This window comes from Ahaetulla prasina, chromosome 2 (assembly GCF_028640845.1).
Source record: "Ahaetulla prasina isolate Xishuangbanna chromosome 2, ASM2864084v1, whole genome shotgun sequence".
NCBI lineage: Eukaryota > Metazoa > Chordata > Lepidosauria > Squamata > Colubridae > Ahaetulla > Ahaetulla prasina.
In genome coordinates this window covers 35,539,224-35,564,839 of record NC_080540.1, presented here as the reverse complement: position 1 = coordinate 35,564,839, position 25,616 = coordinate 35,539,224, and the positions used below count along the sequence as shown (strand labels likewise).

At 39.3% G+C, this 25,616-nt stretch overlaps 1 protein-coding gene across 4 annotated transcripts in view; it reads right to left on the bottom strand.

Moving 5' to 3' along the window:
* Positions 1-25,616, bottom strand: part of PTPRG (protein tyrosine phosphatase receptor type G) — a 783,870-nt gene that overhangs the window by 135,177 nt on the left and 623,077 nt on the right. For all 4 annotated transcript variants that reach the window (XM_058166065.1, XM_058166066.1, XM_058166067.1 and 1 more), the window contains 2 exons: positions 15,883-16,040; positions 11,931-12,123 (listed from right to left, as the gene is read on the bottom strand). In XM_058166065.1, coding sequence (XP_058022048.1) covers positions 11,931-12,123; positions 15,883-16,040 — 351 coding nt within the window. The remainder of the gene's footprint in view (positions 1-11,930; positions 12,124-15,882; positions 16,041-25,616) is intronic.

The following is a 25,616-nucleotide window of genomic DNA, read 5'->3' as shown; positions in this document are numbered from 1 at the left end:
AATAAAGTTTTCCTGTGGGAACCAAGGACATTCTCACAGGTGGCTGGCCAGAGGAGGAGTGAAGTAACCAAGCAACCGGCCAGCAACTGGATTGGACAGCGTGATCAGTGAGTTGGGGGGAAAGGGGAAAGGTTTACTTTTAATTAGATGAAAGCCATGGGAACTTTAGAGTGGCTTTCACCAGTTTGTACCAATATGATGTATTCAGTAAACTGTTCTTTGAGGAATCTACCTGCCTCAGAGTTCTCCTTTCTACGCTGACAATAGTACTCAGCCTGATAATCAAAGAAATTCTATAAAGAAAGACACATGAAGGAAAAAGATATTCCAAACAATTCTAAATTCACGTAAGAAGCATCACAACACCAAAACAAACAATCACAACGAGCAATGCAATGTCATTAGCAATTTGGCAATGCTCTGGTTGGAGGCAAAATACATTTTAAGACAGATACAATGGTATACGTGAGAAATATTCCAGATGCAGATTTCAGCCAGCACCATTTTTTAGGTGCTCCATTGCAATCCTTCATTAAAGAAGGCTACGGTTACAATTAAAGGTAGCACATAAAGGCAAATCCCTATGGATGACAAGCCACGTGAGGGCAATCAGGCACCTTTGGGGAGGCAATCAGGCATCTGTGCCAGAAAAAAAAAATCTGATGTCAAGAGAACCTCTGGGGGACTTTTCGGGAAAGTGTCATAAAGCTTGCAACAGCACGCCTACTCCCAAAGCTTTAGTGACAATAAAACAAATATGCTTCTGTAAACAACAGTTATTATTTTAAATCACGAGATGCTGAAACAGAATAATGAAAGGGGACAGACAAGGATAATACAGTGTTTGCAATCATTAATTAGATGAAAGCCATGGGAAATCATGGCTTAGGACCTGGGTACTTACGGGGCCGCCTGCTGTTACTACATGCCTCCCACCGACCCGTACGCTCTCACAGAGAGGGACTTCTCAGGGTGCCGTCCGCCAAGCAATGTCGGCTGGCGGCCCCCAGGAGAAGGGCCTTCTCTGTGGGGGCTCCCACACTCTGGAACGAGCTTCCCCCAGGTTTACGCCAAATACCTGACCTTCGGACATTCCGTCGCGAACTGAAGACACACCTCTTTATCCGCGCGGGGCTGGCTTAAATTGAATTTTAATGTTAAATTTTATTAATTTTAAATGGGGTTTTTAGTTTATGGCAAATTTTAATCTTCAGGCTAATTTAAATAAGTTTTTTAATTGCATTTTAAACTGTATATTGTATTGTTGGTTTTATCTTGCCTGTACACTGCCCTGAGTCCTTCGGGAGAAGGGCGGTATAAAAATCAAATAAATAATAATAATAATAATAATTGTACATTCCTTAGACATGCTCATGTGGTTTGGAAGCCCCTACAATTCAACTCCATCCCTCAAAAAAAAATCAATATGTGCTTCATTGATTATAGATAAGTCTCTAATTATCTTGATCATGATAACCTCTGGCCCTGGTTGCTAAAATCTGTTTTACTATAAAATAGAATTTAGAATTTACTATTATTATTGTTGTTGTTGTTGCTGTTGTTCTTGTTGTTGTTATTCAGGACAATTCATGGAGAATACCTAAGGGACTGATCTTATTCTCCCCATATTGTCACGTAGCATAAGAACTCCAGGATAAGGTACTATGAGGTAGATTAAACAGTTTTTTTTTTCTTATAAACCAAGGCTTTCAAATTTATTTGTATAAAAAAGTCATTTACCTGATTTAGTAATAGCAAAATAAGCCTATTTTGAACTTGCAAAATTGGTTTATTCCAATTTGGTAGGGAGCTACGCGATTTAATATGCTGATCAATAAGTCACAGTAACAGAAGGAAAATACAAACAGCGTGCACATTTTAAGTTGCAAAATTTATACATTCTGAATACTATCAGACAACAGAAAGGGATATGCAAATATTTAATTTTACTCCTTATGAATAATTCAGTTGCGCTTGGCATTTATAGGGTTACTGGCTGTTTGTCAAGGAAAAATATTCTTTGTACTTTCTGTGTGAACTTGCAAATATGAGGTGGTGCTCAGTTCAAGTGTAGATAAGAGGGATCAGGGCTGTGAGCAGATCGTATTAGCAGAGGAACTTTGCACCTGTCCCTAAATGCAAATTCATAAGATGAAAAGCTAAAATCAGTTCCTCCAGAGACAAGGTGTTTTAGTCTTTCCTTTCCAGAAAGGAAAGAATGACGAGATTGGGCAGAAGCCAACTTGAATCCAATTACTTGTGGAACCTGGAGAAAACCAATTTATTTAGGAACCTGGATAAAAATGTTTCAGTGCAGAAGAAAGAGAACAGAAAAGCAAATTACATAAATAATTTTTGACACTACTAGGACAATGGGAAAGAGTGATACTCTGTCTACACCATCCAAAGTCCCTTATCAATTTATGGTATATTTTGCCTGAAGAAAAAGTTGATATAAGGAATATTGGTTTACTTTAACAAAAGATCATTTTCTTTTCTGGGATAGGTAAGCATCAGGGACCTAGCTAAGCGTCTGTCTCAGAGTTTCAACATTTTTCATTTAACTTATAATTTAAAATATAAAGATCATGTCATAATTGCCTGGCAGGATGGCAACCGGATGCCTCAGACAATATCTGATATAATCTCTTGTCACAGAGCATGCAGCTTGAGCCTTTTTGACAGCTGGAGTCCTAAACATATTGAGGGCTATGGACGCAGACTTGTTCATTCCTGCCCTAATGTGGGCCTTGCTTGTAGATTTGACCAAATGTTTCAGTTAGTGAAATATTCTCAGGTAAGATGCTGTGTTGATAGCATCATCAATAAGTTAACAGGAAGTGACACTAATAAAGAATAAATAGTGAAATGTTTATCAGTACTTCCTAGGAGTAGAGACCCAAGGAAATTAAATTTTATGGCACTAAAGGAATTGTGGTCCTTCCTTATTACTTAATCTGGAAGGGGTGGTTTTCCTACTATATGTCAGTTCAGAATCAATAAATCTTATACCAGTTGGGGTTATTTTGCTCGCCAGCTCAAATTTAAACATTGTTTTGAGATCTATAAGGATTTAAGTTTTCACCTTCTTAACAATTTTAAGAATCGTTCCAGATTTACCTTGTGGAGAGAAAGAAAATGGGTTGTTTTTTTCCTTTGGTTTTAGTTTCTGCTGATATCTCTTCATCGCCTTCACCTTTATTTTTGATAACACCTTTTAAGTATTAAGTACTAAAGTATTAAGTATTAAAATTATGTGGGTTTTACCACAGAATATTGCTTTCAGTTCCCATGCCATCTCTCATAACTGTTGTTGGGTGATCTAGATCTGTCTTCTCCTATGGGTTCTATCTAGATCAGGCATGTCAAACTGGTGGCCTGCAGGTCAGATATGCCCATCCCGGCTCTGCAAAGGCAAAAAAAAAATCCCGATACATTACGATACAGCCTGATATGGCCTATGACGCAGTTGGGTTTGACACCCCTGATCTAGATAAACCATAATTCTCGGCCTCCATGTAACATGATTAGCATAGCATAGCAATAGCATTTAGGTTTATATACTGCCCCATAGTGCTTTGCAGCACTCGCTGGGTGGTTTGCAATGTAAGCATTATTTACATATTGCTCCAACAATCTGGGTCCTTGGAAGAATGGAAGGCTGAGTCCCATCAGGATTGAACTCTAGGCTGTGGGCAGAGTTAGCCTGCAATACTGCACTATAACCACTGAGCCACAAGGGCATGTTATGTAGATAACATAAAGCAACCAAAGAAGAACTAAATCCTAGGTAGCAACTAGACTGTTCTCCAAGGGTCATTGTGTGAACTTTGATAATTAGTAGAACTATGCAGAGTTGCAATGACAAGGGGTAAAATGTGATAAAGAACCTTGAAATCATGGAATAAAGAGTACTTTAAAGCTTATTTTTTTCTTAGAGTCATAAGCCCAAGAGAAGACACAGATTTTTCAAGGTGTTCTTGACAAGTGCTGTATGCATACCCATGAACACTCCAAATAAAATTTTGTCCTCCAAGTCAAGATTTCTGCAGGCTGTAATGATTAGATGTGCCATATCAGAGCTGCAAAAATATTGACAAACGCTAGGCGTCAGCAAAGGAGTTTTGGAATTGATCTGATGACGTCAAATTGTGGCTGAATGCCCAAATGTCATATGAAAATGCTGAAAACCAAGAGGATAAGGTTGATAATTAATTTCATGTATGATTTATGAGTCTTCTGCTTTGCAACTCAATTTTGACCTGCAGCTACAATAAAATGCGATTAGTTAATGTGCGACTCAGTGTATTTCGTGAATACAAGCGGCGTAATGGATGTACAGTTCAATTTCAGTTGAATAGACCCAACCGACCAGAGAAATAAATAAATAAATAAACCATGGGTTATTGAGAGAAGTCCACTCTCTCTCACTCACACAAATGCACTCTGCTCCTAATTAAGAGGCTACGTCTTAGGTAAACTGAAGTATGAAACATGCATGGAACACTGGATACCCTGATATCCTAGAACAACTGAATGGACAAGAAAGCAGATAATTAAAATGGATCTAACTGGAAGACTAATCACTCTCAAATCTCTGTTCAATCCGTTACAATATATAGCCTTATGGAGAAGAACTGTGTAGCACCATAACATACCCTGTATAAAACTGTCAAAATATAACATCACAGGCTGCAAAAACAAGCAATAAAAAAGGGGATGTGTTTACTGAGAGGACAACAACAACAACAATTTGGCACAGAGCTGTGTCAAAGGCACAAATTATTTCCAGGAACAGGGGGAGAAAACAAAATAGGGCCAAAAAGCTTTGTCAAGGTATGATCATCACTCATGGAGGGCTGTTTGTGAAATAATCTACGGCGACAGCTGTTTCAATGCAGAGATTTAAACCCAGAATATCCAAGCCAAAACACCGCTCATGGATCCCGACTTCCAGTTATTGAATTTTTCGTGACAGTAGTTCACACCATTCAACTGACCAGCTATTTCATTCTTCATCACCTTTGCTTGAAGCAAGAGCTGGAAAGCATCACCTTGCTGTTTCTCAGCAAGAAATTTAAGTCAGCTCTGTCACCTTCAGAGTGTTGTGTGACCATTCGTTTTAGATTGGTTACACTAGAAGAGAGGTGTGTTTTTATTCGTTTTTTTGTTTGTTTTTTTTAGTCTGTAAAAATGTACCAGGCATTGTTTTCCACTTAGCATATAGACACTTAGCATATAGACCAGGGGTGAAATGCTCCCGGATTGGAGGGGATCGCGCGATCCGGTAGCGATGGCGGCTGCTGGTTCGGAGGACCAGTAGCAAAAATCCCTGGTCCCACCCCCCCTGCCTCTGCTGACCCGCACCATCTGCAGAGGTGTTTTTTTTTTACTTTTAAAAGCTGGTTTTGCTTCAGCAGAAACAGGCCTTTAAAAGTAAAAAATAGCAGAACCTTACTTGTACTCTTACTTGTAGAAAACATGTTTTCTACAAGTAAAAGTAGAGATTCTAAGGCACTTACCTGATTACTGATGAACGCATGGCCACAGCCCGAAACCAGTTTCAGTTTCAGCCCAGACAGAATCAATCGCTCAGCTAATCTATTTCCTCGGTGATCAACTGACTGGCTTTGCTGAGGAACTTTGGGATTTGAAGTCCACAATAAAATAAAATAAAATAAAATAAAATAAAATAAAATATTTGTGCAGCTTTCTGAGATTTGGTATGTTTCTGCAGTATTTCACTCTAACTACACAAACACACAAAATTTCAGAAAGCTGTATGTGGCATAGTGTGTGTGTGTGTGTGTGTGTGTGTGTGTATTAGTTGTGTGTGTGTAAAGTGTGAAAGTTGGTTTTTGAGCTTTTTGTGGCTGTGTGAAGTGCAGCTGCTTTTAAATTGTGTGTGAGTCAGTTGTGTTGTGTTGTGTGTGTGTAAAGTGTGAAAGTTGGTTTTTGGTACCTCTTATTGTTTTTTTATACTTTGTTTATTATTTTTATTATTTATTGTTATTGGCCATGCCCACCAAGCCATCTGACCACCAAGCCACGCCTACCAATTAAGCCACGCCCACAGAACCGGTAGGGAAAATTTTTAGATTTCACCCCTGATATAGACACTTAGCATATAGACAAGCTGGAGAGAAGTGCACAGCATTTGTCACTACAGGCACAGTTTTAGCTTCCAACGGACTCTAAAGGAAGAACAAGCTTAAAATAAACTATCATTATAAAAGTCTGTAGAGATTCTCAGTCATCTAGGTCATGATGGTCCCAAAGGGGCTTTTTCAGGAGGCAACTGGACTTTCTTGGTTTTTTTTTTCTTTTGAAGACGTTTGCTTCTCATACAAGAAGCTTCTTCAGCTCTGACAGGATAGTGGGAATGGAAGGATCCTCTAAAAGGTGCAAATGACCAGCTGTCTGCAAATCCTTCGCGAAACATCTTCGAAAGAAGAAACAAGAAAGCCTGAAAAAGCACCTTTGGGACAAACCATCATTATCTTACTCAGCCCCAATGAAAGTCAGAATAGGTGGCCTACAATCTGCAAGCAGTTGGAAGAAATATTGCTATTTTACAACAGCTGCCTTCACTGATCAGCAGGACAGGATAATAGCAAATGGTGGTTAAATTCAGTTAATGAATCATGAGATGTAAAGTTAGGTCCATTCAAAACCGGAGTTTAAATCTTAGGCCAGACCTCTGGGTGGGTTCACAATTTTGACTTCTTCACTAAAGATAGTTTTGACATCATAAATCTTTGTCATGCTCTCCTACAATCATTACTCAAGACAGATTGATTCCATTTTGACATATGCCGAGATTTTGAAATAGTTCTCATTGCTATCCAATTCATGGTGACATAAACAATAGCTCCTGGCTAATAATTTTGCTGTAATAATGGGGGCAGTACTATTTTAGAGGGGAGAAAAGTCTTTTAGTGAGTCCAACTGCGAACATCTTTTTACGGAATTCTCATCTAGAAATTCTCACATGAAATGAAATATACAATGAACAGGTGGCTCTTTCAGGCTAAGCTGTACAATTATATTGGAAACAGTGTGCAATGTACTTATGATTGCTAACTTCGTGGCCTCACAGCAATTATCCAGAGGGGTCAATAATCTTAACCACACAAAAGTGTTTTGCATGGATTAGACCTTAAGAAATAGCTTTGTTGTGAATAGAATTAGCCAGCTACTTAATGCTGCACGCATAGAGAATATGAATCAAAGTGACTTTGCCCAGGCATTTTACAATTCAAGTCAGGGGTTTTACTTTGGACAGACAATACAGGAAACAGAGCGAATCTTAAATTGAGGAGATCTGGATCATTATCATAAAGTTGCCTATCACAATTTTGCTTTTATTATTTGTTTTAAATAATAATAATAATAATAATAATAATAATAATAATAATAATAATAATAATAATAATAATAATAATAATAATTATTATTATTATTATTTAATTTGCATACCGCCCTTCTCCCGAAGGACTCAGGGCGTTTTACAGCCAAAATAAAATACAGCAACACGTACAATACTAAAAACACACATTAAAAAAAAATTAACATTTCCCCCCTGCAGTATATCTTAATCTGTGCGGTCAAGTGGGAAGTCACATTAATGCTTTGGTGGTGTCTGATATATGGTCTTTTCTACACTGGTGCCATTGATGTCAGTCAACTCAAGCTTTTAAAGTACAGTAGTTTAAATAAACCTACCCCACATCTTTGGAGAAAGCATAAAATACAAATGTGGAAAACCAAAAAAACAAAAAACAAATGCACTTGCTTTAACTGATGGATTAATCATGTGGCATCAAGAGGGGTCGATTCTTAATAACAACCTAGATAGATTTTATCCATAACTACCTGCCCCTAGCCAAGTCCTTTAGGTCTTCCAATGATACATCCATCACCACTGCAACAGAGTCCATCCCCCTTGTTGCCCTTCCTCTTTCGGACCCAAATTTTATTTATCAGGCCATTGTTCAAGGCTGCAGCTATTCCTCCTTTCTCCCATGGCCATTCTCACATACCATTACAGAAGGCAACCTTAGCAGCAGCTCAGAGAATGATAGAATGGAAAGCAGGAGGCACCAGATCAGGAACTGAAAGGAAGCTTAAGCAAGCAGGCAAGCAATGGAGCATGTCTTTACAGCAAGAGTTGGAAAACCACTGGCTTTTCTGAAGCTCTGAACTACAGTTCTCATCAACTTCCGACAACCTGATCAATGAGAAGGATCCTAGGAATTGTAGTTCAATAATATCTGGAGAGTTACGGATTCTCCATTCTTACAGTTTACGAGCCAATGCCACTAAGCAAGAAAGGACTACCTAGGTTTATATATAATAAATCATAATAAACATCACTTGCTGAATAAGGCATTGATGACGTTTTTAGGTGTAATGCTAACACATAAACCATTTTTAAAAAATTTTTTAATGTATTTACCCCGTATTATTTATCCATTTATTTCTACAATGCCAAAAGTTGGGTTGTAAACTTTGCTCTCGATAGGATATAATTCTATGGATCTATTTTTTTTATTTTCGGCAAAGAATTCAGAGCCATTCTCATTGAATTCAGATCCCGAAAAATAAACAAAACATTCTACATAAGGGTGCCGTAACATTTCTGCAGCAGCTATTAACATGGAAAATATTGCAGGCACTCATTCAAAGCAGGAAAGCCTTTGTAATTCTGCGCAACGTATTTCCAGGGGTGGCTCTGAAAATTAAAAAAAAACAAAACCACAAGTCCAATTTGCTATTTTCTTCTAATGCAAGCTATTACCTTTCATAGGGGACCAGAGGTGGCCAACACACCAGCCATAAATATCCATGTTTCCTGATGAGGTTACAAAGCCCATTCCAATCTTCCATCATCACGCTGTCATTAAGGGGCCTGAGAAGTGTCTTTTTTTTTTTATTAACAATAATCTTTAGTTTGCTTTTCATCGCAATGGCTTCTCCCAAAGCAATTGTTTATATGCATTTGCATACGTGCTGGTGCTCATGGCAATCAAAACAAATCTTAGAGAATGCCTCTCTTTTTTGGTTCATTGGGGGAAATGGGGCATCCACAACCTACATGAGATGAGTAACGTAGAGTAGAGTAGAGTAGAATAAAATAGAATAGAATAGAATTGAGGCCTTTGAACTATGATGCTGGAGAAGACTCCTGCAAGTCCCTTGGACTGCAAGGCGATCAAACTGATCAGTCCTAGAGGAGATCAACCCTGACTGCTCTTTAAGGCCAGATTAAGAAGATGAAACTCAAATACTTTGGCCACCTAATGAGAAGGAAGGACTCACTGGAGGAAAGTCTAATGCTGGGAAAGATTGAGGGCAAAAGAAGAACGGTATGGCAGAGAACGAGGTGGCTGGATGGAGTCATTGAAGCCGTAGGCATGAGCTTAAATGGACTCCAGAGCATGGTAGAAGACAGGAAGGCCTGGAGGAACGTTGTCCATGGGGTCGCGATGGGTTGGACACGACTTCACAACTAACGACAACAGAACAGAACAGAATAGAATGTGCCTCTGGTGCAGAGGAAATGCAGATAATCATTGACTTACAACATTTGTTTAGTGACTGTTTCAAGTTACAATGGCACTGACTTATGACGAGTTTTCACATTTATGACAATTGCAGCCTCTCCATGGTCACATGATCAAAGTTTGTCAACTGGGCCTCTGTGGCTCAGACTGGTAAGACAGTCTGTTATTAACAGCAGCTGCTTGCAATTACTGCAGGTTCAAGCCCCACCAGGCCCAAGGTTGACTCAGCCTTCCATCCTTTATAAGGTAGGTAAAATGAGGACCCAGATTGTTGGGGGGGCAATACAAGTTGACTTTGTATATAATATACAAATAGGATGAAGACTATTGCTTGACATAGTGTAAGCCGCCCTGAGTCTTCGGAGAAGGGCGGGATATAAATGCAAATTAAAAAAAATAACTGGAATGTATTTATGATGGTTGTAGCATCCTGGGGTCATGTGATCACTTTTTACCACCTTCTGATGGGCAAAGTCAATGGTGAGCCAGATTCACTTAACCATGTTACTAACTTAACAAGTGTGGCAAGAAAGGTCGTAAAATAGGGCAGCACTCACTTAACAATTGTCCTGCTTAGCAACAGAAATTTGGGGCTAAATTGTGGTTGTAAGTTGAGGACTACCTGCCTTTTCAAGTCTTGCAAGATTCTGTTAAGGTAACCTAAAGTAACCACTCCCCTTTGCTGTCCTTACCTAGACTAACTTGCAGATGTAACAATAATGCCTTTAATAATGCCTATACTGAGCCAACCCACCCGAGCAACACAGATTGGAGTATTTCCAGGTTTTTAATAGTTACTTTGGGGCCCAGTTTAGCTGAAAAAGCAGCTAAGGAGCTCATTCTATATCTAGAATTCGGGAATTGATTAAAGGGGGGAGGGGGATTCATGTCTTTCTAGCAGTTTTGTTGCAGTCAAAAGGCCTCCTAGAGAGAGCAGAGGCAGATTAATGCAACAGCATCACTGAAACATAGTAAAATTAAAAGGTGACTTTAAGAGAAAAGTACCTTGGTCTAAACATTCTGTTTCTCAATATTTTTACAAAAGTGCCTGGCCTCCTTTTGCCCTCTGGCAAAAAAAAAAGTCTGCAATGACAACAAGGTGATTGGTAGCAAGAAAACAGAAACTGTCTCAAGAACAGCAACTTTGCTTTTCTTTTTTTTCCTTGTTGTATTTTTTTCCCATCTGAACCATCGAAGCATCAACTTTATATAACGTCCAAAAAAAAACCAAAAAAAAAAACCCTGTACACAAGCACGGGAAGAGGAGTGGTTCATTGCGAAAAGCATGACCTGTGTGTGTGTGAATCCCCCGTGTGATTTATTACTAGTTCATCTGTATGTATCGGTCCTTATTTAGTGTTGTGGTTCCAGCCCCCGAACCTGGCCCCATGCCCAAAAGTGACTCTGAGTCGGTAAGGCTTACCTCAGGTAAGGCTTACCTCAGGAGCACTGATTCCTTTGGCCTGGCTCCAGCAGCCAGAACCAGGCCAGTCGGAGGACGTAATGAGGCCGACATCCCCTGATTCCTCCCTTCCTCAGGCTACGCCTACAGACGCAGCTGATAACCATACTAATCAAGCCTGGACCGACCTGTGCTTCAGAAGATTAGAGAGGCGGCGTCATCAAAGGGAAGGGTGGGGCAGGAGCCCCTCCCCACAGGATATATAAGGAGCTTTGGGACTGCTCTCACTTCTGTGGGAAGCAAATTAGCTGAACTGTGTCGAAGTGAGCTGAAGTCTTAATCTGTTTGAACTTTTTGGCAGGCAGCTGCGTTTTCTCGGCCAGGACTGATAGGAGCTGTTTAACCACTGGCTGTAGGCCAGCTCGTTACTCCAAAGTGAGGATGGAGACAGAACATTTAGTGCCAATTGGGACTGGCAACTTGGTGATTAAACGAATCAGTCACTAAGCAAAATCTTGATTGCGTTTACGGTCTTACTTCAGCTTTTCTTTTGTTTTACAGACCTGCAAAGGTTGTAGGTGTGAGGGTTGGTTGCAAAGTTACTTTTCCATTGTAACTGCAAATGGTCGCTAAATGAGACAGTGGCTAAACAAGATACTTGTAGTACCAAGATTCCTGAGCAGTGCTATTTGAGAGATGTCAAATATGTTGAAAACAAAGTATATCAATCAAAAGCCTAATGATTAACTGGTCCTTCCTGGCCATGCTCCCTGATCACTCTATGTACATAAACAACCAGACAAATCCTAAAGCAGAGGTGGGGAACGATGACCCCTATGTGATTTGTGAACTTCAACTCCCAGAATTCCCGAGCCAGCCTGTCATCAATGGGCCATTGTTCCCCATCCTTGCCCTAAAAGGATGATGCTTCCCATGATCCTCAATGGACAAAGCCACTCTACCTTTGGAGGCTTCAGTGCCCAATGGATTTTCGAACATGCTGGTTGAAAGTTGGTTCCAAGCATCCTTCACAGCCGACTTGGAAATAATCCTGTTGTTCAGGCTCTGCTGAGGCCGGAAGTTATTTCGTAGGTATTCCACAGATTTGACATGATCTTGCTGTTCCGTGGTAAATATGGAATAGAAGGCTTCCAGCTGAAAGCCACAGTCAGGATAAGGTGAAAGGAGGAGAAGGAGGAGGGGAAAAAAAAGACATTAATTAGAAAAACAATGTGGTGAAATGTGGGCAGCTGATAATAACACAAAATGGCAGGAAGTACTGATGCCAAGACTGATAAATCAAACAGGAAAACGTCTGCCCACTGAATTCCCTGCCAGCAGCCTTATCTAGCCTCATTGCGATTCTGCCAGGCAGCCGGGAACACAGTCTAGAAAGTTAATGTCAAAGAGAGTCAAGGAAAAGATTATTTCCTAGCTTCTCCTCAGTATAGTGGCTTATAGGTATACCGGTATATATGTATTGCTCTTTGTCTCTGTTTTATTTTATGTTGTGTTGTGTTTTTGTTTTACTATTACTATTACTCTGCCAAAGAGGGATACACAGTCATTCCAGAGTAACATCAATCACAGTTCAGCGTATGGACATTCCATATTCTTTCAGCAGATTCCATACCCAGGGTGTTGCAGGCTATCCATATTGTAAAAAAACCAAGGTAGTTGCCAATGCTCTAACTCAGCATTTCTCAACCTTGGCAATTTTAGGATGTATGGATTTCAATGCCCCAGATTTCTCTAGCCAGCATGGAGTTGATGTCCATATAGTTGAAAGTTGCCAAGGTCGAGAAACACACTAAATGACAAAAATGTGCAAAAAAAGAAAGGCTGGGAAAGAAATCTACCTGCCTAAGTTTTGTCTGGAAACAGAAGCCACAACTGGAGTAAAAATAGAACTTTTGTCTCTCAAGCTTCCTCTTATTTTCAGCCAGGAGTATTTAACATTTGCTGGAATGAAGGCTGCGGTCCAAAAACTAGCAAGTAGGCTGCATTTTAAAAAAATTGGCACATCAAATGCATGTTCAGATTGGCACACTCCACTTTGTAAAATACTTTCTATAAAAATGCTGACATTTTGGCTGCAGTCACAGAAATAGAAATGTTTTGTAAAAATATAATTTCTAAAATGAAAAGGAGCCTAACAGACAGAGGGCAACTGAAGTATGCCATCCTATTTCACAAGGGATGAACCATGTCTCCCTTTTTTCCATTTTTTTCTTGCTTTCTTAAACAATATTTCTCCTTTGGATAATGTTCTTATACAACAGGAATCCCAAATGACTTTATGCCAAGCAGATGAATCTCCTTACCTTAACTTAAGTACCTTGGTAATGTAGATATATTCTAGCTATAACACAGCCTATGAGATAATCCAACCCCATCCTTATAAGAATTTAATTCAAATTATCATTTAAGGAATTGGATTCAAAATATCATTTAAAAGAGACCTTCAGCACAACAGTCAAAGTGAAGAGAAGAGAACCTTTTGTTAAACAGAAATAAGGCAAAAAGACACTGTAGATGTATTTTTATAGCAAAGATGCACAATCTTAGGCCCAGGTAGCCTACAAAAGCCAGCACATAGACCCAGGAGCGTGAACAAATGTTAACTTTTAAAGCTGCACAAGGAAACAGTTATTAAGGAAATTACAATTAGAGATATTTCATTAATTTACACTAATTTTAATTTTGAGCACACCATTGTGCACACATCCATACACACAGAGAGAGAAAACTTGGCGAGTTTGCTATCATTTGCTATCAATGTTCTACCATCTCTGTCTTTCTAAAGTTTAATTGAGTTGATTTAGCAAGTGTTGCTAGAGAGATCTACTAGGCCACAGGTGATTTGTGATTTGTGATTTTCACCGCACTGGTGAAACTATTATATCAGGCAATTGGGGGCATTTAAAAAGCCAATGTGATCCAGTGGTTAAGGTCCTGGATTATGAGCAGAGACCCAGATTCTTGTTCTCTCTTATGCAAGGGGATCAGCAGGGTAACTTGGGACCAAATCTCTCTCTGCCCTAGACTGAGAAATTGAAAAATAACCATTTACTGACCCATACTGGATCAGTATGGTACATTATGGGCCATATCCTGCAATTAAAACCTTCAAACCTGCAGTAGATTGATTAACCTGCCAGTAATAATACTTATTTGACACTATTAAAATAACATAAAGGCATCCCATTTCATATAATATTTGAACCATAATCTTGCTGGTGGCGCAGTAGTTAGAATGCAGTATGCAGGCTAACTCTGCCCACTGCCAAGCATTTGATCCTGACTGGCTCAAGGTTGACTCAGCTTTCCATCCTTCCGAGGTCAGTAAAATGAAGACCCAGATTGCTGGGTGCAATATGTTGACTCTGCAAAGTAGAGAATGCTGAAAAGAACTGTGGGGTGGTACATAAGTCTAAGTGCCGTTGCTGTAACTGTGAATTCCAGGAACAAACAGTGAAATATGTGGATTTGATTTAATCTACTGTTTGATTTCACTGGAGAGAGAAAACAGGAAAGAACAAGTCAAGAAAGACCTATGTATTTGGTGTGACCTCTTGATTGAGAACTAGTGGGATGAGTGACAGCTTGATGCTTTGAATTGCTTCTATTGTGTGGGTTATTAAATATTTATATTCATTCATTCATGTAAGTTGGTGACTTTTCCATGAGCAATTAATGTCTTCCAAGAGGCCTTTGTTGCAATGAAACGTATTTACACTGGCAATTAAAAGAGGCAGGACAAGTGACAACAAAGAAAATTTTCGAAAACAAAGAATTTAAATGCCATTGCCTATTTAATTCTTTTATGTACACTGAGAGCATATGAACCAAGACAAATTCCTTGTGTGTCCAATCACACTTGGCCAATTAAATTCTATTCTATTCTATTCTTAATTGTTAAACAGTTAAATATTATCTGCATTGGACCTCCTCTGATTGAAATTATCACTTGTTGCCTTGTATTATTTTGTGTGTTCTATAGTAAGACCTCCTATGACACCCTTGTAAGGATCTGTATGCCCTTTTCAGAGCCATCACAATGCAAGTTTCATGGTATTCTAAAAATAGACAAAGACGATATATTAGCATAAAAGCATTACTTTCTCTGCACAATTATTTCAAATCTATCAAATCTGTGTCTGTACACGCATAAAATGACTTAGCACAATTTTCGAACAGAAATGTGAAGATGGGAAAAGAATGAAGAATTCTCTGTAAATATTTATACCGTGGTTTAAATATATCTGAACGGAATAGTAATAGCTAAAATCATTTAAAAGGAAATAAGATGTCGCATTCTATTATCTTCTGGTGTGGAGTGGCTGATGTTGAGCTTCAGAGAACAATAAAAGAAAATCAGATTGCTTCCTTTTCTATCAAGAATATATTTTGTTGGGTTTTTTTGTGGGATGGAGAAAGGTCTTTTCCACTCGCCCAAGGAAAAGAGATGAAATCTGGTTACAGCATATTTTATTTATTTTATCTATTTGCATCTCGCCTTTATTATTTTTTAGAAATAACTGAAAGTGGTGAACATATCCAAGACACCTTCCTCGTCCTATTTTCCATCCAACAACAACCCTGTGAAGTGAGTTGGGCTGAGAGAGAGTGACTGGCCCAAGGTCACCCAGATGGCTTTCATGGCTAAGTTAGGACTAGAACTCATGGTCTCTTGCTTCCTAACCTAATGCCTCAACCACTAGACCTTTACAATCCAGAACACTCCAGATGTGTGGGACTTCAGTTCCTATAATCCTGGTGGCCATGTTGGATGGAGGGAAGGGGCTTGAAGTCTAACATATCTGTGAGGAAAAATAGATTAAGTTAAAAAGAAAAAAAAAACAAAACTAAGAAAATAATGAATCAGGCAAACTGTTTATGATACCAACCTACCTGCCGATAAGAGATGGGGACAGGCATTCGGAAAACAATCCATTCCACAATTTCACTACATGGAGGTGTAGTCAGTGACCCTGCATACCGATAGTAACTCCCCAAAGATGCTGGCAGGAGATCCCTTAACACAAAAGGATCCAAGAAGGTCTCTTTTTCTGTAAACATATAAAAGACAAAGCAATGGACATTGCAAGAGGGGTCCACATCTATTTTATGAGCACCAAAGCATCGATTTTCTGCTAGCATGTTGTCCTTGACTTACAACCATTTGCTTCGTGACCATTCAGAGTTACAATGGCACTGAAAAAAGTGACTTCTGATCCTTTTTCACACGACAGTTGTAGCATCCCCATGGTCACATGATAAACGTTTGCGACCTTCTGACAAGCAATGTCAGTGGGGAAATCAGATTCACTTAACCATACTACTAACAACTGCAGTGATTCATTTGAAAACTGCAGCAAGAAAGGTTGTGAAATGGGGCCAAACTCACTTAACAAATGTTCTGCTTAGCAGCAGAAATGTTGGGCTGAATTGTGATCGTAAGTCAAGGACTACCTCTAGATCTTTACATTTATGTAGCAACAGCATCCATTGTTAACTGCAATCTTTACCTTTTCTTGGTCTTATGAAGACAGCGTATCAAAAGTATCTTGAATGAACCTTCCCTAACAGCCTAGAGCAGGGCTGTCAAACTGCCCGCTCCCGGGCTGGATGCATCATATGCTGGCTACACCCACGCCCAGTTTAGCCAAGGGGAAAAAGTCCGGATACATCCTGTGATGTCACCATGGTGATGTGAGTTTGACACCCTTGGCCTAGAGCATTTTTGCACTGACATAACTTTTTTAAAAACTTACAGGCCTCTCCATCCAATAAAATGGGTAATGAACAATCCAGTGTTATATATCACCAACAGACGTTTCGCTCTCATCCAAGAAACTTCTTCAGCTGAAGAAGCTTCTTGGATGAGAAGTGAAATGTCTTTAAAGAAAAACCAGAAAGTCCAGTTGCCTTTTGAAAAAGCACCTTTGGGGCAACCATGACCTCCATAGACATGTAAGGATCAGACAATATTGTTAAATTTTTAAAAGACTCAAAGAGCAGATCCACAAATCCATACTGAGCCAGTATTCAGATCAGGTTTCTTTCTCCAATACAGGTCAAATCTTTCAACTTAGGCTAACAGTTAAAACTTGTGACAAATATGATTTATATTATTCAAACCAGAGAAGAGCCGTTTGTTCAGCTGTGGAATAGTATTTCCATATCGGGAATGCACTGCATGTCAGTGGTCCAAGCCAATGGCATATTTCAAGAGCATATAATTAGTGTAATATATACATTCTGTTTTAACAAATTCTAATACAGTATGCTTATTTAGCAATATTACTCTTCTGTTGCAATTTCAGGCAAAGCATTTGAAATGTGACAGGTATCGACAAGCCCTTGAAAACTGTTGATGGCCACACACATAAATCTTTTGGCAAGTCTGTCAGTGAATTTTCAAATATTGTTTACAGTTGGAAAAAACTAGGAATTGCTATAATGTTTGAACAGTATGTGGTCCATAAAACTGCCCCCAATGCCTATTTTGACAACAAGGGTGTTATGTTGACTCTCCCTAATTGCGATAAAGAAGACACCAGCCTGTTTGAATTGCAAATTTTAAAATCCATTATAAGTGTGCTTTGTCCTAATTCATCTGGGGTAACCAGTAAGGAGAAGGACAGACAGCACCTGGGGGTGGAATCAGCCTGGAGACATTTAGTTCTTGGTAAGGCCACACTTGGAATAGTGTATCCAGTGTTGGTCGCCACGATGTAAAAAAAGATGTGGAGACTCTAGAAAGAGTGCAGAGAAGAGCAACAAATATGATTAGTTTACTGAAAAGAAGGACTACGGGTAACATAATAGTAGTGTTCTGATTTCTCAGGGGCTGCCACAAAGAAGAGGGAGTCAAGCTGGTCTCCAAAGCACCTGAGGGCAGGACAAGAAGCAATGGATAGAAACCAATCAAGGAGAGAAACAACCTAGAACTAAGAAGAAATTTCCCACTAATTACAGTAGAATAATTAATCAGTGGAACAACTTGCTTCCAGAAGTTCCAATGCTCCAATCTCTTCTTAAAAACTGGAAATTTTTAAGAAGAGATTGGACAATCATTTGTCTGAAATGGTATAGGGTTTCCTGCCTGAACAGGGGGTTAGACCAAAGTTCCTTCCAACTCTTCTCTTCTCTTCTCTTCTCTTCTCTTCTCTTCTCTTCTCTTCTCTTCTCTTCTCTTCTCTTCTCTTCTCCTCTCCTCTCCCCTTCCCTTCCACTCTACTACTCTACTCTACTCTATTCTCACAAATTCTCTAAGTCCAATTCCTCTTGAATTCATTTAATTTTAATCAAGCTTCAATTTAGTGCCAACCATTAGTTAACTAGATTCTTGCGTATAGGCTTCTACCTGTTCTTGCTCAGTTCCCAAATGAGTATATAGTATAGATGCTGAATATACAACTGGGCTTCAGAGTTCTGGTCATTGCAACGCAAGACTGATGGTCACATGTTTGCACTTGGTGACATTCCCATGGGTTTGCCATAAGTAAAGTCAGTGGAGAAGTTAGCAGGAAGCTGGACGCTGCAATCATGTGGTATTCACTGAACAACCTCCATAGGCCTTGGGTTACAATGGCAACCCAAGAATACTGGAATTGCTATCATTAGGCAACACTCTCACATGGCATTGTGCTTTGCATCATTTGGTGATAGAGGATGGTACAATGGGAGCATCCACACCTACTGCTGTTGTAATAACTGCACATACAAGGCCAAATAGATTAAATTGGACAGGGATCCACTTGGTTTGAGTGAAAAGCAAAGCTGCTTGAGTCATTGTAAATCTTGCACAAAACATAGGAATATGAGCAGGAATAGAGGCTTAGTGAAGGCTGCATATTACTGTAGATGTGTTTTGATTATTCTATCAGAACACATTTGTCCATATAATGTCCAAATAGTGATCAGCTAGGTGCTCTCAAATTTGGAACCATCAAAGGAAATCTGAATTAGATTTAGATAAAATATTTTATTACCGGATTAGAGGTCTCCTGAAAGCAGAGAGTCATTTCTAGCATTTAAGAACCTAATAGTATTTATATGTTTTGCCTGAAAATTCCAGTTCTGAGTCTTTTTTCTCTGGCCACCTCCATTTAGTTTATTAAATTTAAAGGTAGTCTTCAACTTATAACCACAATTGAGGCCAGAATTTCAGTTGTTAAGCAAGACAATTGTTAAGTGAGTCATGCCCAATTTTATGATGATATTTTGCCATGATTGTTAAGCAAATCACTGCAGTGGCTAAGGGAATCCTGCAGTCTTTAAGTGAATACAGCTTTCCCCATTGACTTTTGTAGAATGCCAGCACCCACCCACCCTCCTAGAGAATGAAATATTTTGGGGAATATTAAAAAGGTAGGATAGAATATTTGCCCTAAAGGAGAAATGAGAAAAAATCTTAAGGGAGGCAGAAACCAGCCCCAATCTCTCTGCCCCAAGCAGAAACTGAGGAGGCCAGCTTTTAGAAATGCAGATTTGGTAATCCATTCAGAAAGTCTGGGTCAGACAGAACTCCAGATAAGCAATTAGGCAGGAGAAGATTAGCTTGGACAAACACCTAGGATTTGTATTTCCCCTTTTGCCTATAGAGCTAGCCATGACCCCTACATGACCCCATAGAAATCAAAAAGGTATAAAAACCCACCCTACTCTCATTTTCATTTTGACAGCTGTCCCAGAACTGCACGTTGTGTGTGTGTGTACCAGTTTTGTTCACCAATAAACAGAATCTTTCTTTTCAATCAGCCTCCATTTTATTCCCGGCTTGGAACTGGACCTGAATTTTTCCTCCAATGTTTTGCTTGCTGGAAGCTGGCTGGAAGCTTATAAATGGCAAATATACGACCCTGGGATGCTGCAAACATTGTAAATACATGCCAGAGCTTTGAAAATAAAAAAATTCTCCAGACCATTCTAATATGTAGAATATCAGGCCGAGCTTCCATTCACATTCACAGGAATACAACGTCAGTACAAAGATGGAGTTGAGACTCATTTTGATTATTGCGACTGATCGTGCTTTCCATGATGGCAGTACCTAGCCAAACCTGATCTCCAAACAGTGAAGCAGAGTGGGACCTGGTTAATACTTCCATGCGAAACCATCAGGACATGGATTAGGAAATCCATGTCGGGGTGAAGAATCAGGACCATTCATAAGATTGCAGTATAAGTGATTTATTGAAGTCTATCCACAAGAATCTAGTCAACGAATGGTCATCATTTGGTCCTAGATAAGGTCAACAGAATTCAAGGGGGCGGGGCTGGACTTCAATCTCTTGTGGCAATGCAAGGACACTAAACTGATGGCATGTTTAACTCCACCCTCCTACTCTGCCTGCTCATCTGCAATCCTCAGGCTTCCTGCTAGGAAACTGGAAAAAAGAATGGAAGGAACTGTGAATCAGTTTTGTATTGCTGCCAAAAATACACTACCAATATGAACATGTCAAAGGAAACCAAGCTTGACCTGAGGATGTCTTTGTCTTCCCTATTTTTTAGGAGGGGTGAGGTGGATGTTGAAGAAAACTGAGTAGTTTTTATTCATTGCTTTGTTAAAATTGCTTCTGTGGTGATGAAATTTATGTCTGGTTCTGAATTACTTCTGTTTTAATATAATTTCTTTTATTCAATGTATCCCACCCTCATAGCTATTGATATAAAGTAGGTTAAAAACAATTCAGTGGGTCAACAGAATAGAACAATGTCTTTAAATGTATAAAATTATGAAACCCATTTCACCAGTAATGTATTGCAGCCCATTTGGAATTAATTGCTTTTCAATTTTATTCCTTCTCCTTCTCTTGTATACAGTTATGGACTAAAAACATTGCACACTTTCCTTTTCACATAAAGGCTTTTCTGAGAAATTTCTACTTTCCATTTCTAAAATTTACATTTCAGGGAAATAAAACAAAAAAATTAGAGAGAACAAGCCACTGGCAAAGATAGACATCTTTGGTTCTTTTGCAATTATCCCCTGCAGTTCTGATGATTAACCGGCCAAATTCTACACTATTGCCATAAAAAAGGTAACAGCAAGGTTCTTATTAAGTGCTTTATACAAAGAATCTGTCCCAACAACGAACTTCTTCCATGCTGTGCAGGCTGATTTCCCTTGTGCTGTTGCCTTATCTACATCTTTTTTAAAAATATTATTATTATTGAGACATTTGGTAAATTTGTATGGATAAGGAGCAATAACACAATCTGTCTTGACCTTCTATGCAATGTAATTTTCAGACTGATATATTCCTAACCAGAAGGGAGGTGGGGAAAGGAGTACGGTCTTTGTGAATACAGGAAACATGGCTACATTCAGAAAAGGTAATACAAAGCATATGTTCATTCAGTGCTTTTAGGAATTCCTTGGCAAATGATTTGACAGTAACCTCTATTACACTGGCTTTAAAAAGAATTAAGACTAATTCCCGGAGAACAGGTCTACATCCACGTTATTAAGCACAACGATAACTAAAACCACAACCGTTGCATTAAGAAGGAGAATAATTCGGATTGCTACGTGCCTGGCGATTCGATTGGAAAGTGCATATTAAGAATGTGATATATCTTTTCATCAGGTTTTCACGCTATGGCTTACATTTTTTTAAAAAAAACCCAAAACCTTCAGACCTTTCCAAGTATAAGTAATGCAGGTAGTTCAGCTAAAAACACTGTGCTTTCCCCCCGTGGCTCACAGCACTTCACACCTTTAATTTTTCCCCCCCCCCTTCTATACCGAGAGGCACTCGCTCTGCTTAGCCAATGTGTGAAATGCAGCACAAGTGCTTTTCATCCTTCATTTCATTTTCCAAATAAGCTGCTAATTGGGAGACTTACAAATCTTGCCAAACTCAGAATATAAAAGGAGAGGATAAAACCAGAAATGTGCAGTTGGCATATGTCTGAATCTAATCCTGGCTACGAGGCAGAGAGTAAACAATGCAAAATGGCCAACGTGAGAAATTGTTACCTATTGGGCATGAAAATTGAGGGCAGCTGTCATATCTCCTCTGGGCTCTTACTGGACCACAGATGAAGCATCCTTCAGAGAAGGCTTGACAGCTGCCACGCATGGAATGCCATGTTGCAGCGGTTGGGCTTTCCGAACATTCCTCAGTGCTGTCTAAATTATTGAAATGTTCTTCCTGGTCTCTTTCCCGCTCACTGCACATCTCAGCATTGTCTTTAGTCCACCGCAGGGAGCTCTTATGCTTCTTTCTGGGGCAGTAACTCAGGGCCATATTCAATCATTTGTTACGGAGAAGCTTCCCCACAATCACAATGATTTCTCCACAAGTCATGAGCACGTCAATATTTTTGTTGGCATCAACCTGCTAAAGAACCTATTGTGGTTAAAGAACCTGCTGTGTATCATGAAAAGAAGTAAAGGTTTGCCTAAAACTGGGAAGTCCAAGATAATAGCAGATTTACTTATTTGTTTAGCGTATGGCATATCATACATAGCAATGTATGCAATGACATTTCCCCAAGATTAAAAAGAACACAATAAAATATGAACGTGAAAAAGATCTATATTCAGATATCAGTGTCTAGGCCATCTAACCATCGAAGAACAACATCGGCTCTCAAAATACATGGCAATGAAAATAATAGCAGAGACAATGTTCCTTAATTACAGATAGTCCTTGACTTACAACCATTCAAAGTTACAATGGCTTGGCAACCAGCATGTATTTATCATGGATGCAGAATTCTGGGGCCATGTGATCACCATTTGCAACCTTCCCAACTAGCTTCCAACAAGCAAAGTCAACAGAGGAAGCTGAATTTGTGATCAGTGCATGATTCGCTTAACAGCTGCAACAATTTGCTTAACAGCTATGGCAAAAAAAGGTTGCAAAATTGGGCTTGACTCACTTAACAACCACCTTGCTTAGAAATGACCGGGCTATCTACGGGACCGCCTACTGCCGGCTTCTATCTCCCATCGTCCGGTACGCTCCCACAGAGAGGGACTCCTCAGGGTGCCGTCAGCCAAACAGTGTCGACTGGCGGCCCCCAGGGGGAGGGCCTTCTCTGTGGGAGCTCCGACCCTGTGGAACGAACTTCCCCTCGGACTTCGACAATTACCTGACCTTAGGACCTTTCGCCGCGAACTTAAAACTTATTTATTTCGTATGGCTGGACTAGCCTGATTTTTATTTTTATTGGATGGGTTTTTAAAATTTTGTTATTTTACGTTTTTTAACATTTTTGGGCATTTGAATTAGTTTTTTAAGGGATGTTTTTAATTACTGTGTGTATTTATATTTTATCTGCCTGTTCACCGCCCTGAGTCCTTCGGGAGAAGGGCGGTATACAAATTAAAATATTATTATTATTATTATTATTATTATTATTATTATTAATCTTCTTCAAGTGTAAAAAGTAGAACAGGTAGTTTGGCATAAGAGAAACAAGCCGTGCACACAATTAAAAAGTTCCTTTTTTTGTTTTGTGTTGTTTCCCCACCACCCTTGGATTAGGAGAGATATAAAGATGCAGAAACTTAACTTGACTTAAACATGCAACTGTGTGTTCACATTTTTGGAAGTGTGATAGTCCAGGCCACACAGTGGTGATGGGAAGAACTCTGGATTCTGAGATGTACATTCATCCACTCAACAATTGTGTCTGTAGCAGTGACGAGATTAGGGAGTAGGATGGCAAGGGGTCCCATTTTCACATCTTGGAGCCCTGTGGCTCCTCTGGCGTGCATCATTTGTACTTGGCCTTTGATAGCAATAGCACTTAGACTTACATACTGCTTTATAGGGCTTTACAGTCCTCTCTAAGCAGTTTAAAGAGTCAGCATGTTGCCCCCAACAATCTGGGTCCTCATTTTACTGACCTCGGAAGGATGGAAGGCTGAGTCAACCTTGAGCCCGTTATTATTATTATTATTATTATTATTATTATTATTATTATTATTATTATTATTATTATTATTATTATTATTATTATTATATTATTATTATTATTATTAAATGGAACTGCTGATCCCAATTGTGGTTATAACTTGAGGACTACCTTTACTTACTTAGAACTTCTACTGTTCATATTAAAAAGTTGCTCCCAAGTTAACCTTGGTACCAGTCCTCACTGTAGATCTGCGATCAATCACAAAACATGCTCCTTTGTGTGTTCCTTTGCTCAGAAATAAAATTTCAACTTGATGTTCGTGGAGCTTATTTGGCTTCATCTATTCTGCCCCGTATAGTCTTCACCCTACTTAGTTGACATTTAAATTCGCTACTTAGAGCAGTTTAAATACAGTTCTGCTATTCAGCAGCAGCCTTTTTTACTCCATGTTTCACAAAGTTGATATCTTGCTTCAGTCTTTCTCTTCCTTCATTACAGGTGTCAGGAACAAGATGCTTTGGGGTTGGGATACCTAACCAAGCAGTCTTCCCTTGTGTAATTTTTTTGGGATTATATAAAGTGCACATAAGTGTATTTGTACGAATATGCCTCTGAGATATTTATGGAGAGAGTTCTTGAAGCAGGGGTGAAATCCAGCAGGTTCTGACAGGTTCTGGAGAACTGGTAGTGGAAATTTTGAGCAGTTCGGAGAACTAGCAAACACCACCTCTGGCTGGCCCCAGAGTGGGCTGGGAATGGGAATTTTGCAGTATCCTTCCCCTGCCATGCCCACCAAGCCACGCCCACAGAACCAGTAATAAAAAAATTTATATTTCACCACTGTCTTGAAGCCTGCTTTTCTTGTGACATATGCAGCTTTGTGCATAGTAAACAATGGACCAACCAACTGCCATCGGGGCACTACAATCTTCCACCCAACATTGACAGGGCAAGCCACTAGAACAGGAGTCTCCATCTCTTGACTGGCAAAATCTATTCTCTAACTGTATTACTGATGAAGACCACTATAGAGTTTTCCTACTTGAAGTCAATAGAGTCATTAAACTATACGTACCACAAACAACTACAAAAATCAGAAAAAAACAAATTACCCATATCAATAAAAAAGCTCCAATCCAAAAAAAAATCCCTCTTGCGAAAAGACAAAACTGGCTATGTAGCCAACTTCAGAAACCGCTACAAAAATATATGCAACCAAATAAAGATTGAATGCATCAATTACCACATCAAACAAGAAGAAGACCTTCTGCGCACAAAATCCAATCGTGCTTTCTATAATTTTGTGAACAACAAACTTAAAGACTCGAGATCCATCCCACCCCTAAAAGGATCTAACGGTAAAGAATATAATGATGAAACAGTTAAAGCAATCCTCTTTAACACATTCTTTGGCTCAGTTTTTGTTATCATCAATGGCTCATACCCAACATTCCCCAGTTGTACCACCGATGATCACAATGACCTAACTCAAATAGATTTCACAGAAGATAATGTTGAAAAGGCCCTTTGCAAACTGAAACCATCTCTATCTATTGGACCTGATGGTCTATGTGCATACTTCTTAAAAAAGATTTTCACTAATATAGCAGAACCCCTAAACATAATCTTTGAAAAATCTTTCAGGACCAGCTCCCTTCCCAAACTATAGTCACTAGCCATGGTCATCCCTGTCTTCAAAAAAGGAGACCCCAGCCTAGTTGAAAATTACAGACCAATTTCTTTATGCTGCGTCACCTGCA